Source organism: Lampetra fluviatilis, chromosome 5 (assembly GCF_964198595.1).
Source record: "Lampetra fluviatilis chromosome 5, kcLamFluv1.1, whole genome shotgun sequence".
In the NCBI taxonomy this organism is placed as follows: domain Eukaryota; kingdom Metazoa; phylum Chordata; class Hyperoartia; order Petromyzontiformes; family Petromyzontidae; genus Lampetra; species Lampetra fluviatilis.
In genome coordinates, this window is record NC_136279.1 from 7,000,140 (window position 1) to 7,013,584 (window position 13,445).

Here is a 13,445-nt window from a genome sequence, read left to right on the forward strand (position 1 = left end):
TTATGGACGGCCCCTTTTTGTGGGTTGCGAGATGCCCTTTCTGGGGGTGCGCGACATACCACAATGTTTAAAAAAGGTAGATCGAAATACAAATTAAGCACGGGCACGTAAGTACAACTATTTAGTTTCATCTAACCGACGTATTTACAACATTTCCATGTTTTAACGATTCAGAAGCTGCAGTAAAGGTTAATCACCACTGCTGTAAAAGATGACATCCAACGAGTGTGCATTGCAAGATGTTCTCTACATTGGACTGTTCCATGAAGGCAGCAAGCGTAATGGTGCAGAGCAGCGCACGCTTTCAAGCTTGGGCAATCTTCGCGGAACACGGAGCCAAAATAATCCCAACTTAGCATGTGCGACCCAGGGAGTTGAGGGGGCCGGGGGGGGGGTGGAGGCTCACGGTTGCTGCTGCCGTACCGTGCCACCACCAATTGAGAAGGAGAGGGTGGGGAGGTGGCAGGGTGGGGGGCTGGATCGGCCATTGAACGGCACGGAGGAGAGTCCATCTGTCCTAGTTTGCGAACGGTGAAGTTATTTTCTATCATTCCGAAAATGCCACGTCTACACGCCTGGTGCGCACAGTTGAGAAGCACTGGTTTAGATAATACCGCATAGTGGCCTAATGCGGTGGTTCCCAACGTTTCTTGTCCCGCGCGACCACTGTGAACAATCAAAATACTTTCACGGACCAATGTATGGTGTTTTGTGAAAATAATAATCTGCAACAGTCACACGGACCACTTACCAGGGTTTTACTGACCCACAAGTGTTCCACAGATCACAGGCTTGGGGGGGAACCTGCATCTGCCAAATCAACGTTTGTCAAACAGAAGAATGCTGACTTACCACCGAGACGAAAATAACACGTTGCTTATATTGCAGCGCACATGGTGCAAGGTGCACCACCGATTGCTTGTCTACCAATCCCGCTGTCACACGTTATCAGTGCATAGCAATATACCGCAATCAAGGTACACAAACCCCGATTTCTCCACTTCCCATATTCAATCACGCCGGAGTTAAACCTCAACGACGCCTGAAACGAAGCGGATCACCTGTGGCCTCGTCTCGTGGCGTTGGACATTCTTTACGTTCAAAATGTCGCAAGTAGCCTTGTGGGTGCTGAGGATTCTGGAGATGGCTGGAACGTGCACAACCTTCAGCCTGCTGGTCCACAAGGGGGGCTGGGGCGAGCACAACTACGGACACTTCTGCATGGCCGTGTGGTGCATCTGCTTCATCCTGAGCACGATCGTGATAATCGTCGAGATATCGAGATTCTACAAGAAGCTGCCCTTCTCCTGGAGCGACCTCACCATCACCATCTCGACGTGCTGCTGCATCATGCTCCTCCTCGTCTCCATCTTGTACCCGGTGTTTTTCCTCAATGGAAATAAAGTCACCGACGAAGTCAAAGGCTTCAGGATCGGGACCACGGTGGCCTCCTGCCTGACGACGCTTGTGTACGCGGCGGAGGTGGGAGTCGCACGTCACACTGCCGACGAGATGAATGGCTTCATGTCCACCATCCCGGGCATCCTCAAGATCGTGGAAGCCTTCATTGCTATCCTCATCTTCTTGGTGGTCGATGATAAAGACGTCTACAACACGATGCCCGCCAAGGAGTGGTCCATGGCCGTCTACTGCCTCTGCTTCATCGCGTCCCTTTTGGCAATTGTTGTGGCCATAATCAAATGGCCAATTCACGGATTTGACCCTCCCGTGGACAAAATCATGTTGGGATTTGCGGCATTTGCTGTCGTCGCATATGCTTCTGCTGTCTTCCTCTGGCCCATTTATTCTTTCGATGGTGCCTTTCAAGTTGCTGAGAACTCAAGACCACTCAATTGCCCGACCGAGTGGGGTACATGTAAATATGACGACAATGTATCAGTGACTGTAGCTACTTGTTTCAATTTCATTGTTTATTTAATAGATCTTATCTTGATAACCAAAAAGGTACTTAAGCGATAACCTAATTATCGCATACATTTCCAAACTGGAATTATATACCAACGTTTTTCCCTCTGCATATATGTAGAGGACTTTGCGTGAAATTAGCATGCTCATATTTGGATGAAATATTTGTACAATAATATAAAATAATTGGTTAAGTGTATGTACGTGCGGTCCCTGCTTGCTACATACATTGTGGTTTTAAATACGGAAGTCTCTCATAAAATTTTAGTTTTGATAACAACTTATTACAATGTGGACCTTGCAATGTGTTTATTTTATAGACTAAATGATGCCTCCTCCTACGTGTTCAGGCAGACGCATTAATCACGTGTCGTCCTGGTGTTGGCGTGCGATAATTATCTGCATGTTTTGCTTAGTACAGTTTGTCTTCTAAATACTGGGCTAATGTAGGGGTGAGATTCCCCGGTATACAGTATTGCATCTTTTTTATTCTTAACAAAACCCCATTATTTCTATGAATACCAGCTTGCAATGCTATTAATACGGACTTTTATGTTTTAAACATAGCAAGGAATAAATATACATATGCATGCATGGATTCTGTAGCTCCAATATCTATTTTGTCCTTGGGGGCACCACGGTGGCGGGATGTTAATGATCTCACTTGGTATATATGGAGTTTGCATGTTATCCCCATGGTCGCGTGGATTTTTCTCCGGGGCCTCTGGTTTTTCCCCTCACATTTAGAAACATGCGTTTGGAGTATTTGGCTGCTATACATTTCCACGTGATAAGCCACTTCGTTGAGCTATCATTTGTGGCCAAGTCGTTTCTGAAAAACAGCTATATAGCTCAGTGGGCCTTACCTGTTGAAATACAAATAGTTAAATACAGTAAATATTTAATTGGCAAAAGCAACGTGAGGGCTTTAAGCCATACAAGATGTCACCAATAGGCAATGTGCAGACGTGGCATACGATGCCATTACATTACTGGCAAGGAATAACTTTTTAGCACTGGTTTCATCAACAAGTTTTGGGCAACGCTTTGATCAATTTGGCCATGCTTTCTCTAGGATAAGGCCCTAAAAGTAACGTACCTTTATACTTATCTTTTGTTCATATTGGATCATCTTTATGAAAGTTAGCGTGCAACCCCCACCCCATCTCTTCGCCCTCGATCGACAGACGGATGGAGAGAGCTTAATGCATGTTAAAACGGCAATATAAAAGAAATGGGGAATAAAAACACTGAAACCACCAATGATCTCAAGTGACTTCGTGAGCAGCACGAAACTGGGACGGCCTGGTGCGTTCCCTTTGCGCGCAGCGTGAAGACGCTTCTAACAACAAGTCAATAATAGTTTGCACATTGTACAAATGTTTCTCTTCGCGGGTCAATTAGTAGTTATTTTGTTTCTTTTCATTTTTAGGGATAGCCCCCCCCCCCCGCTAAACCCCCTGTGATATGCAGCACACGGTACATCCGCCCACGTTATTTCGAGGACACACTTTAAGGGGTGATTTAAAAGTCGATAAACTCCCGAAGGAGTTGACCCTCTTACAACTCATGATCACTCTACCTACGTTGAGTATAAAATAAGAGCACGTGGAATGTTGTTGTTGCTTACAATATGCAAATAACGTGTAGTCCAGGATAAGAAAACTAATCCTGCATGAACTACTTGACGGCATAACGTACTGTAATAGGGTATTGCTTTTGTGTTCATCCTGTTTTTACCCCAATTGGATGAAGGCCTCCCCACATTGTTTTTAATTATGAGGGGTGTTTGACAAGTACAAAAGCTGGTCGGTGTGGGGATGCCTGGACTGGATCGGGATGTAATTTTTCCACTGATGTTTACCGTGATCAAGAATTTAAATCTCGTCACCATGTTCACAGTGCAGTGCGTAAAACAATGCACCATGCTGCTGTACCTTGGGTAAATAACTGTAATAGCTGGCATAATGGTATTGTTTAAATATTTCAGTGCATGAGTTTTCTGAAAAAGAGTCTTTAATATCTGGTGAGGTTTTTATTCGGTAAATAATTGCCATTATATTATCGTTATTTTGACAGTGCATTATATTATTATGAGAATTTCAGTAACATTTTCTTATTACAGTTGATATGCGCTTCTCAAATTAGTTTTTTTTTAATGTTTGTTATACACATCAGTGGGGTGAAGTTGTGTACTGTATTGTATTACAAATGCAAAAAACATCCTTTGTGTGTAGTTATAGCACGGATGCTTACAGAACTGTGTGCGATTCCATTCAAATGGTGTATTTACAATATTCAAATATAGGGTTCAGTTATGCCAAGTAAAGTAACAATTTTAAGTAATGTTAACATGTAATTTGCATTTTGATTTAAAGCTTTTGTGACTGCAGGGATTCATATTCTTGGTTCTTTCGGTAAAGTCACGTAAAAGGAAAACAATAAAATAATAAAAATATAAAACAATTAATCAATCATCATCAGGTGTGAAATCCACACCTGATGATGATTGCTTCGGTTGCAGTCGAAACGTGGTGAGAATTTTATTGTTTTATATTTTTATTATTTTATTGTTTCCCTTCTACGTGACTTTACCGAAAGAACTAATAATAGGTGATTTGCATTCAATTTGTTTTGTGTCCATTTCGAAAACGTTAATTTAGTCTCATGCACCACAACGTAATTACACTTGTAAATGTTTTTTTAAAGTCTATTCCCATGCCCAATAAACGTCGGTATTTCCAATTGCTATAACTGTTATGTTTTACTTTGCAAAGAAAGTTTTAAATTATAAACGGTTTCACATCAGACCCAGAAAGTGAGTTAACACATTCCTGCGGAGGGAGCTGGTAGGAACGTTGGGTTGCTCGGTCAATGGCCAGGGTCAACGGCGGCGTAGTGTATTCCGCAAATATGCCCGACTGAGGGCGGGCACAAGCCGGCGTGAGTAGGTTAAACGTTGAGTTTTATAAGGGCACCACGGGGTGACCAGCCCCTCCCCACCCAGCCCCACCCCTCCCACCCCCCACCCAGGTCCTCCCTCCCCACCCACCCCTCCCCATCCTCCCCACACTCCCCTCTCCACCCAGCCCCATCCCTCCCATTTTTGGATGCACGACGGACGGACACAAAAATCCCCTGTGGGCTGGTGGAACCAGGTGGTTCCTACCAGTATTAAGTTACAACCATGGTTGCTGCGAATGGTGATACTACAATATAATCGTACGATATAAGGTCCCCGACAATATTGTTCATTTTTTGCAAAATACCGTTTTGTTATATCGTGACTATCATGGCTTAAATACATTTTATTCATGCATTACTTTGGAAACAAGAATGAAGTAAAACAAAAACTATAATTAAAGATCTGCATACAGAAAAGCCGCATTACCCATTAAAGTGGCACCTTTGCACAATGTTTTTCAGAGTAATCGACTACGTGAGGTTTATTCGATGAGATTATCTTAGTATTTGTTAACTTTTTCATTTTTACTTGCGTGACTTAGGGCGTGTGCCTTACAAGTGTAATAGGTCATATAGATTAGAAGTCTGTATACAGTTTGTGTATGTCCACGTGATAAGCCAATCAGTTAAGCTATCATTGGTGGCCAGGTCGCTTTGGGAAAAGAGCTATACAGCTCAGTGAGCCTTATCTGGTAAAATAAAACATAGTTTTCGTTTTTTTATCTTATTGGAACTGGAAATACAGCAGAGTACAAACATTATTCAATAAAAATTTTAAAATAAAATTTCAAAGTTATGGAAAACTGACACAGTACGAAGATAAATGTCATTACATATTATACCGTGTCATATCATGAAAAAAAAATCGTTCACAAAGTCGTGAACTTGGTGAATGGTGGACTTTGTGAATGGTAATTCGTGGACTTTGTGAATGGTAATGTGGGTCGCAAATGGGGTATGACGCAGTTGCCGTGCACATAAATCGGGTGCAAAGATTCATTGCAGTTGAGAATTTATATGGCTTAGTCCTACAGTATTTAAACAATACTTGGACTACATGTAAACATCACTTTCAGCGTGGTAAAAAAAATTGGGGGAAAAAGTTTCGAGAACCCATTTACTTTCATAGCATCCGTGTAAATGTGTAGCCTTCTACATTACAGCCAAGGCAAAATGTTTTCTACTCTTAACAATTAATGACACTGTGCTCATTTTCAGCTCTGAGCCAGTGGTGAAAAGGGTTTACTTCCCACAAAGTGGTACCTATTTTGCCCACCACTCGGGGATGATGGATCGATTCAACCTCCTGTATTTGGATTCACAACTTTCCAATTCGGAATCCTCTAACAACCCAGGGAATATGGAACGTTGGAACAACGTTGAACGAACGTTTAAGTGGGAATACGTTGCATCTTTTCAATGAACATAGTTTTTATCAAACAATCAGCAAGGTCTATGTTTGAGCATAAACAATAGCCATTTGACTGAAAATTGAACGAAACAAGAATCAACTGAAATCAGATGTTGTGCACGGCGATGACATTGTGTGCACGTTGCTAATTGGGCTGGAGTGTAATTAGGCAAATGGATTTATGCGATTTGATTACAAATCGCTGAATGGGGCCACACGGCGCGGAACTGGCATCATCAAGCGATGCCTTTTGTGTTTCAATTTCTCTCCTTCCCCGCCCCCCTGCACCTCCGATTTGGCACGGATTGGCGAAGTACGGTGCGAAAGAAGTTCAACATACGGCACGTGCATGCCACTGAGCCCCCCACCCCTCTAACCTGACGATTACCAGTCTTGTGTCACCCCCCCCCCGACACAAATGAACCGTGATTACAAAATGTATCCCTCGCTTTAAAAACAGGTTTGAGAAAAGATTCTACGAACGATTGAATTAAGAACTAAATTACATTTTCTATGGTTCGTTCGGTAAAGTCACGTAGATAAAAAAAATAAAAATATATAATTTTTAATAAAAATAATATTGTTTTAATTATTTTTGTTAATAAAAAAAAGTATTTTTAAATTATTATTTTTATTCTATTTTCTATCTACGTGACTTTACCGAAAGAACCATAGAATATTAATTCCTGCAGTCACGAAAGTTTTAAGTAAAACATTTACCAAATTACAATTAAAAGAAGAAAAAAACAAAAAACCTCTCATCTGGCAACACCGTCCACTCCTCACCCGCTTCCCCTGCCCCGCCGCGTCACGTGACCCCCCTCCCCACCCCCGGCCCCTTCTCCAATAATTACAATCGATTCCACCCGAGTTAGTCACTAACCTGTTACCGCAACAAGGAATCGATTCCTCTGCTGTCTCAGCTCCGCCCCCTCACCACCACGGGCACGCCCCAAGGGACCGCGGCCCCGGAATTGAAAGTCGCAGCGGCCGGACGTGCCGAGCAGAGCGCCTGGCAGGGCTGAGGCCGGGCTCTCGCTTTCTCTCTCTCTCTCTCGCTTGCATTGTAACAATCTTCCTCGCTCACTCCACCAGCTCTAAGTCCTTCGCTTTATCCTGCGGCCTCGTGTCAGGTGAGTCGGGAGAACGCGCCTTTTTTTGCGGGTTGCACCGCGGTTGCACCGGGATTGCACCAGGCAAGAGCCAGCTTGGGTGACAGATGACCCCCCCCCCCTGCTACTCCAGTTGCAAGCATTGGCAGTGGGGGTGGTTGGGTTGGGTGCGTTGCACCTTGGCTGGATTCCAGAGTTTGGGTGGCGCAGTTGATTTGCGTGGTGGTTCCACGGAGAGGGCCCGCTGCGAAGTTGGCGGAGTTTTCTGTGAGTGGCTCCGTGGTGGCACCAGACTCGGCCACTTTTTGTTGTGGCAAAGGTGACGACTTTGGGGGGTGGCACCTCCCTTTGGAGGGCGTAGGTTGGCACAAGTGGGCCCGCTCCCCCCATGCGTGACCCTGTGTGGCACCTCGAAGGGGCCTCAAGTGGCACAGGTGGTGTTCCGTGCATGGCATTATGGTCCAATTGGTGCAATGGGACCTATGTGTGCCCTTGGAGACGATGGCATTCTTTTGGTTGGCATTACATATGGTCATGTTGGTCCGAGAGAGGTTCGCTTCAAGGGTGTGATCAAAGTGGCCAAGTGCTTTCGTTGAGCGACTTTTCTAGAGTATCTTTTGTACAAGTTCAGCTGCCAATTCTGGCAGCCCGGTACGGAATATTTGGCGAGAGGCTAGGTATTGTGCCCTTCAACAGCACTTGCCAGAATGGATAAATTACTTACACTTTCATCAAGGTTTTTGGGTTAGGTCGTGTAAGTATAAATGTCGTAAGCCTCCACTAACCGACGTGGCCAGTAAAGTTTGTCACGTAAACAACGCGCCAATTATTTGCTACTTCAGCCCACCGGTGTGTTGGAGAGTAAATCCGCAACATTTACTAATTGTTGGCTGTGTCGGTTGTTGGAGGGTTATGATACATTTATACTTACGCAATCTAACCCAAAAAGCTCTTATTATAAATAATATTGGTCGCGAAAGCCTACGTGTTATACTTTATATTTATTTGAGTGACTTGCTTACCTTTCTCTGTATTTTGCACTTGTATTGTTTTTCTGTGTTGTTTGTTGTAATTTGTTGAGCCGCCCCGACTGAACATCTGTGAAAAAGAGCTCAATAGCTCATCGGATTAATCGATTCTGACTTGACCTGTGTAATCCATGTCCCCATATCCGAAGCAGCCCTGGATCCACCAACCTTGGTGTGGTGTCTGTTTCAAGGGTGTAGGAGCAAGCGGTGCTAAGATAAACTAGATTTGACCAGAAATGTACATGTTACATGCTGCACACAGGCTATAAATGGACCAACCCTCGTTGGACTTGCTGTAAAATGGGGTGGGGGGGGAATAAATTGGGATCCAACAAAGAGAACGTGCCTGAGACTGTGTTCTCTTGCTAAAAATGGAGCGATTAAATCTGCTTGCGTGAAGATGGATTGCAACGTGTCCAGTATTGTGGTGGCATGCAAGGCCTTCATCCAGCAGTGAATTGACATTGGCTGATGATGCGGGTATGCTACGAAGCGGCTTGCATAATTTCTCGTGTACGTGTGTGGTTTCTGTCTAGGTTAATTAGTCACAATGTCGAAACATCCCACCAAAGATTCCTTAAAGGATAAGGTCAAGAACCTCCTGGGACTGGGACAAAATCCACATGTCAAGGACATACCAGATATCAAGCCTGTCGAATTCATCATCACGGAAGATCGCCTCCGGGTGAGCGTGGGGCCATCTCAACTTTTGCTCAAGCAGACTTGTTATTGCTTTTCAATCATCTGACCATGGCGCTTTTGTTAGTGTTGTGAGAGCTTGACAACTCGGCATGTGGACGGATGTTATAATGATTCCCTTGGGCTATTTTTCGTTCATCCCCATGGGGTTGATCAAAACACAATCCTGCGGAGGGAGCTGGTAGGAACGTTGGGTTGCTCGGTCAATGGCCAGGGTCAACGGCAGCGTGGTGTATTCCGCAAATATGCCCGACTGTGAGGGCGGGCACAAGCCGGCGTGAGTAGGTTAAACATTGAGTTTTTAGGGGCACCACGGGGTGACCAACCCCTCCCAGCCCCTCCCTGCACGACGGACGGACACAATAATCCCCTGTGGGCTGGTGTAACCAGGAGGTTCCTACCAGTATTAGTGTTACATTGTGGGAAGGCAGCAGTAGTCTTACGGAGACATTGGTTCCTACCACAGGAATGTGGAATTTTCACCTTTAGCTTGGCCACCAAATGGAACATTTGCTGCTGAAATTATGCACTCACAGAATACTTTTATGGTTCAAGGGAAGTGTAAAAAAAAATAGTTTGTTTCATGTAGAAGGACAGATATATTAAGGAGATGTTATTGTCTGCTTATTTATTCTGTAACTTTGTCAATAACGATGTTAATGATTCTTTTGTGATTTTTGATGGTCACAATTAAATTATCAATGTTGTGGTAATGTGGCACCTAGTTGCTGCAAGGGTCACATAAATCAATTGCATACAATGTATGTGAATAATAACTAAGCTCTACTTGCATGCAGGATCCCATGGATGTTTCTATTTTAATCTGAATTGATACATAGTTACTGTACATGGTTCATTCAAAATGCATTCATTTTGATTGTCCATTCATTTTAAGATTATGGATAATGCACTTGTGTATTGTTGCGGTCCCAGTAAAAAAATGTGTGTATATCAATCTGTGCCTAGTGAATGATATGCTGTAGACAGTACTGTGCAATAATTGTTTTTCAGTAACTTTAAATGTAATTCAATTCTCTTTGCAGGACATGAATGCGGACAATGGCTTTAGTAACAGAATTAAAGCAATAAAAGAAATGTCCGACCTTGTTAAAACCAAGAGACTGGAGGAGGTAAAGGATTAATTAAAGTCTCTCACTCTCTGAGAGCTATCTGTGGTGTTCTTATCTGGGTTTCCCTTCTGTCTTTCAAATTTCACAACTAAACTGAAGACACGTGCCACTTCACTATCCTTACTCTAGTTCTCTCTTGTTGATACTTTGCATCAAAGACCTATGGCTTCTGCTCCGTAGTTATGATTAAATATTTAAACATGATATTTGAATCTGTATTGAGAGATTACTTTTACCATAAAACATCACTTATTTTGCAGCCACTCGACAATATCAGGATAAACATAACTGGAATGTTTTTCTCCTGCTCCAAATCTATGTTACCTGTGTTCCTTCCATGATGTAGTTCTCAACTTTTCATGGTTATGTATTGTTTAACATATTTACTTTTGGATTCCTGAAAAAAATACTTAGGACTAAGTGAGGCTTTCCTGAGTAGGCGTAATAAAATCAATTACATGGATGGTACTGGCTGTTTTTGATGGCTGGTATCGATCAGAAACGTCATAAATATTGTATCGGTATCAGCCATATTCAATTGCGATGCTACTAAGCGGCAGTCTTTCTGCCGGAATGCCACGCTGGGCTCGTGCAGCCTTGCCCAGCCAGAAATTCCACAGTTCCGAATCGTTCTTGTTTCTTAGAAAATAATTATTCTTCCAGGCTAGGATGATGTGAATTGCCCAGCTCATACAGCCACCACCAATACATGTGTTTGAGAGACTGTAGCAACACAATTTTTGACAATATACACTTTACAATTATTAAAAAACGGTGAGAAGGGAGGAGATTTAAGTCAAAGGGGGTGTTTATTTGTAATCTTTCTGTTTGTGTATGTTGGCCCTGCAGCTGTCATGAGACTGTGATATTGAGCTGCTGTTATTGTGATATGTTGGTTCGGAGTTGGTGCACCCAGCAGGCAGGGATTGGATACAATTACCAGGCTAGGGAAGGGCTGTGAAAGGTCTCTGTCCTGTCAATGAACGGCTCAATTTTTCACATGGGATGCAATGTGCGTTTATCTTTATGGTATTCGTTATGCTGATTGTCCATATGTGGTGAGGAAAGTGTGCTTTATATTCGTTCAGACTTGCTAATTTTGCCACCTTGAAAAAGGTGACCTCGAATGTGTTTTTGCTCTCGCCTGTCTCAGCATGCAGTGGAAGCTCTGTGGTGCACAGTCTCAGACCTGCTGATGCCTGAGCAGCCTGCCGAAGCCAGGCACACAGTACTGTCTCTACTCAAGGCGATCATTCAAGGACAGGTATGGGAAGGGCACCGACGACTGGACGTTGGCAAAATGAATGCAGAACTTTAAAGTTATTATGGAGCTGGCGCACATTTCAGGCGCTAAATATTCCTCGCCTTTTTTTTTAAACCTTTGACTCTGGATTAGGTTTTTTCTACATTTCATAATCCAAGCAGGCTTATTACTTTTTGGCAGATGATAATTAACAAGCATTATGATACGTTTCTGCATATTATAGTGCAACACATAATGCAATACAGTATAAATGTTGTGAATGTCGATACAACTTGGATCTCCAGACAATGTGAAATGCAATGTGGCTTTATATATAGATTCAGTATTCTTCCAGCCACCAATTTAGTATTTAGGTGTTCGGCCTTCACTCTGCCTTGGAGGACTCTCCTGATTATGGTAGGCCTATATACACTGAGACCACCTTTACCAGTGGCAAAATATAGTAATAGGTTTTTACCCTTTCAACTGGTACAAAACTGACACCTTCATACAAGTCATCATGTTTGAAATAACCACAACACAAGCAGTCAAAATGCAAACAAAAAGAAACAACTCTGATAATGATAATGATGATGCCTTGTATAAAGGTGTCAGTTTTGTACCAGTTGAAAGGGTAAAAACCTATTACTAGGCCTATATACACTTGTTTTGGGTACAGAGAGGTGGGCAACAGTAAGATGTAAAAAAAAATTGACCCCAGACTGGAGGTCAAAGAGTATTGCTAATGCCCAAGACTCAATGGCAAGCGCTGCTCCTGCTGTATTTGTAAGTTTTAAGTGACCGTTAACATTGCTTTTACGTGTAAAACAAACATGATTAAGTAATTATTCTGTCTCTGTTCATTGCCCTAATTGTTTGTTTTCAGGGTAACCGTTTGGGTATCCTCCGCGTGAGCTTCTTCCGAATAGTCAGGGACTATCCTCTGAATGATGACCTCGTGCAGAGGATGGAGATCTTTAAAGCCTTGACGGATCACGGAAAGGATATCACTTACATCGATGATGACATAGGTAATGTATTCAACATGTGTTTTTTCACTAACATATTTAGAGCCATGCGAGAGGCCATTGAGAGTAATCATCTATTTTCCAAGGGAGACCTGGGTCAAACTGAAATACATTAAATGATGGCTTAGAGGTCATTACGAACTTTGTACAAACCTTATAAAATGAGCATGATCAATATTAATATGAAATAACATGAATAATTTGAAATATAACTTCAGATTTCAGTGGTATGCATGTTAAATAAGGTACATGTTATGGGTTAAGAGCACTTCCATTTTATATTGAACAAGCAGCGAGTCCAATCTCCCATTTGAAAGGAATGGTGTATTCGTTAATGCAGGAGGAGCATCGTGGTAAATTGCCCGTGAAACAATTATGCATTTAAGTTACTGCATTGTGGCAGCTTTCAGGTCTTTTGGTAGCTCGTAGTAGTGGAAATTCCACTTGGGTTTTTTCTTCCCGTGGAGTGAAATGCCCTAATCCAAGTTCCTGCTGTCCTGGACATTGTACAGGCCCCTTTATTCTGCAATGGATGGACGAGACCAGGCAGAATGGACTGACGCTGGACTTTCTGTACATTCTGGTCAACATCGTCAAGTTCAACTCGTCTTACCTAGACCAGGACAAGGTTGCTCAGATCGTTCAGTAAGTGGACTTGTCTATTTAACATTATTGTGGTTGTTAATTTTTTTTTTCATATAAACTCTTAACTTGGCTTAAGCCAACCTGTAGATATAAAACATATAAAAGACTAGCATCTTTGCCCATCCTAGGACGGAAGCTGTAATATTTACGAAAAATTTGAGCAGAGCCTTGTGTAAATATAATGGCATTGAATCTTGCACAAAGTACGTCATCAAACACCTCACTTCATGTCACTGTAGCACTGTATATAACTGACCTT

The 13,445-nt window shown here is 42.7% G+C and overlaps 2 protein-coding genes across 3 annotated transcripts in view; both read left to right on the plus strand.

Moving 5' to 3' along the window:
- Positions 1 to 1,104: 1,104 nt before the first annotated feature.
- Positions 1,105 to 1,980, plus strand: LOC144932203 (myeloid-associated differentiation marker homolog). The gene has a single exon (XM_078856153.1). The coding sequence runs from the start codon at positions 1,105 to 1,107 to the stop codon at positions 1,978 to 1,980; it is 876 nt and encodes a 291-aa protein (XP_078712279.1).
- A 5,285-nt stretch (positions 1,981 to 7,265) lies between these two features.
- TSC2 (TSC complex subunit 2) overlaps positions 7,266 to 13,445 on the plus strand; it is a 61,989-nt gene continuing 55,809 nt past the window's right edge. For both annotated transcript variants that reach the window (XM_078856598.1, XM_078856599.1), the window contains exons 1-6: positions 7,266 to 7,434; positions 8,978 to 9,126; positions 10,184 to 10,270; positions 11,424 to 11,534; positions 12,400 to 12,544; positions 13,054 to 13,186. In XM_078856598.1, the coding sequence (XP_078712724.1) occupies positions 8,992 to 9,126; positions 10,184 to 10,270; positions 11,424 to 11,534; positions 12,400 to 12,544; positions 13,054 to 13,186 (611 nt within the window). In that variant the 5' untranslated portion in view covers positions 7,266 to 7,434; positions 8,978 to 8,991. The remainder of the gene's footprint in view (positions 7,435 to 8,977; positions 9,127 to 10,183; positions 10,271 to 11,423; positions 11,535 to 12,399; positions 12,545 to 13,053; positions 13,187 to 13,445) is intronic.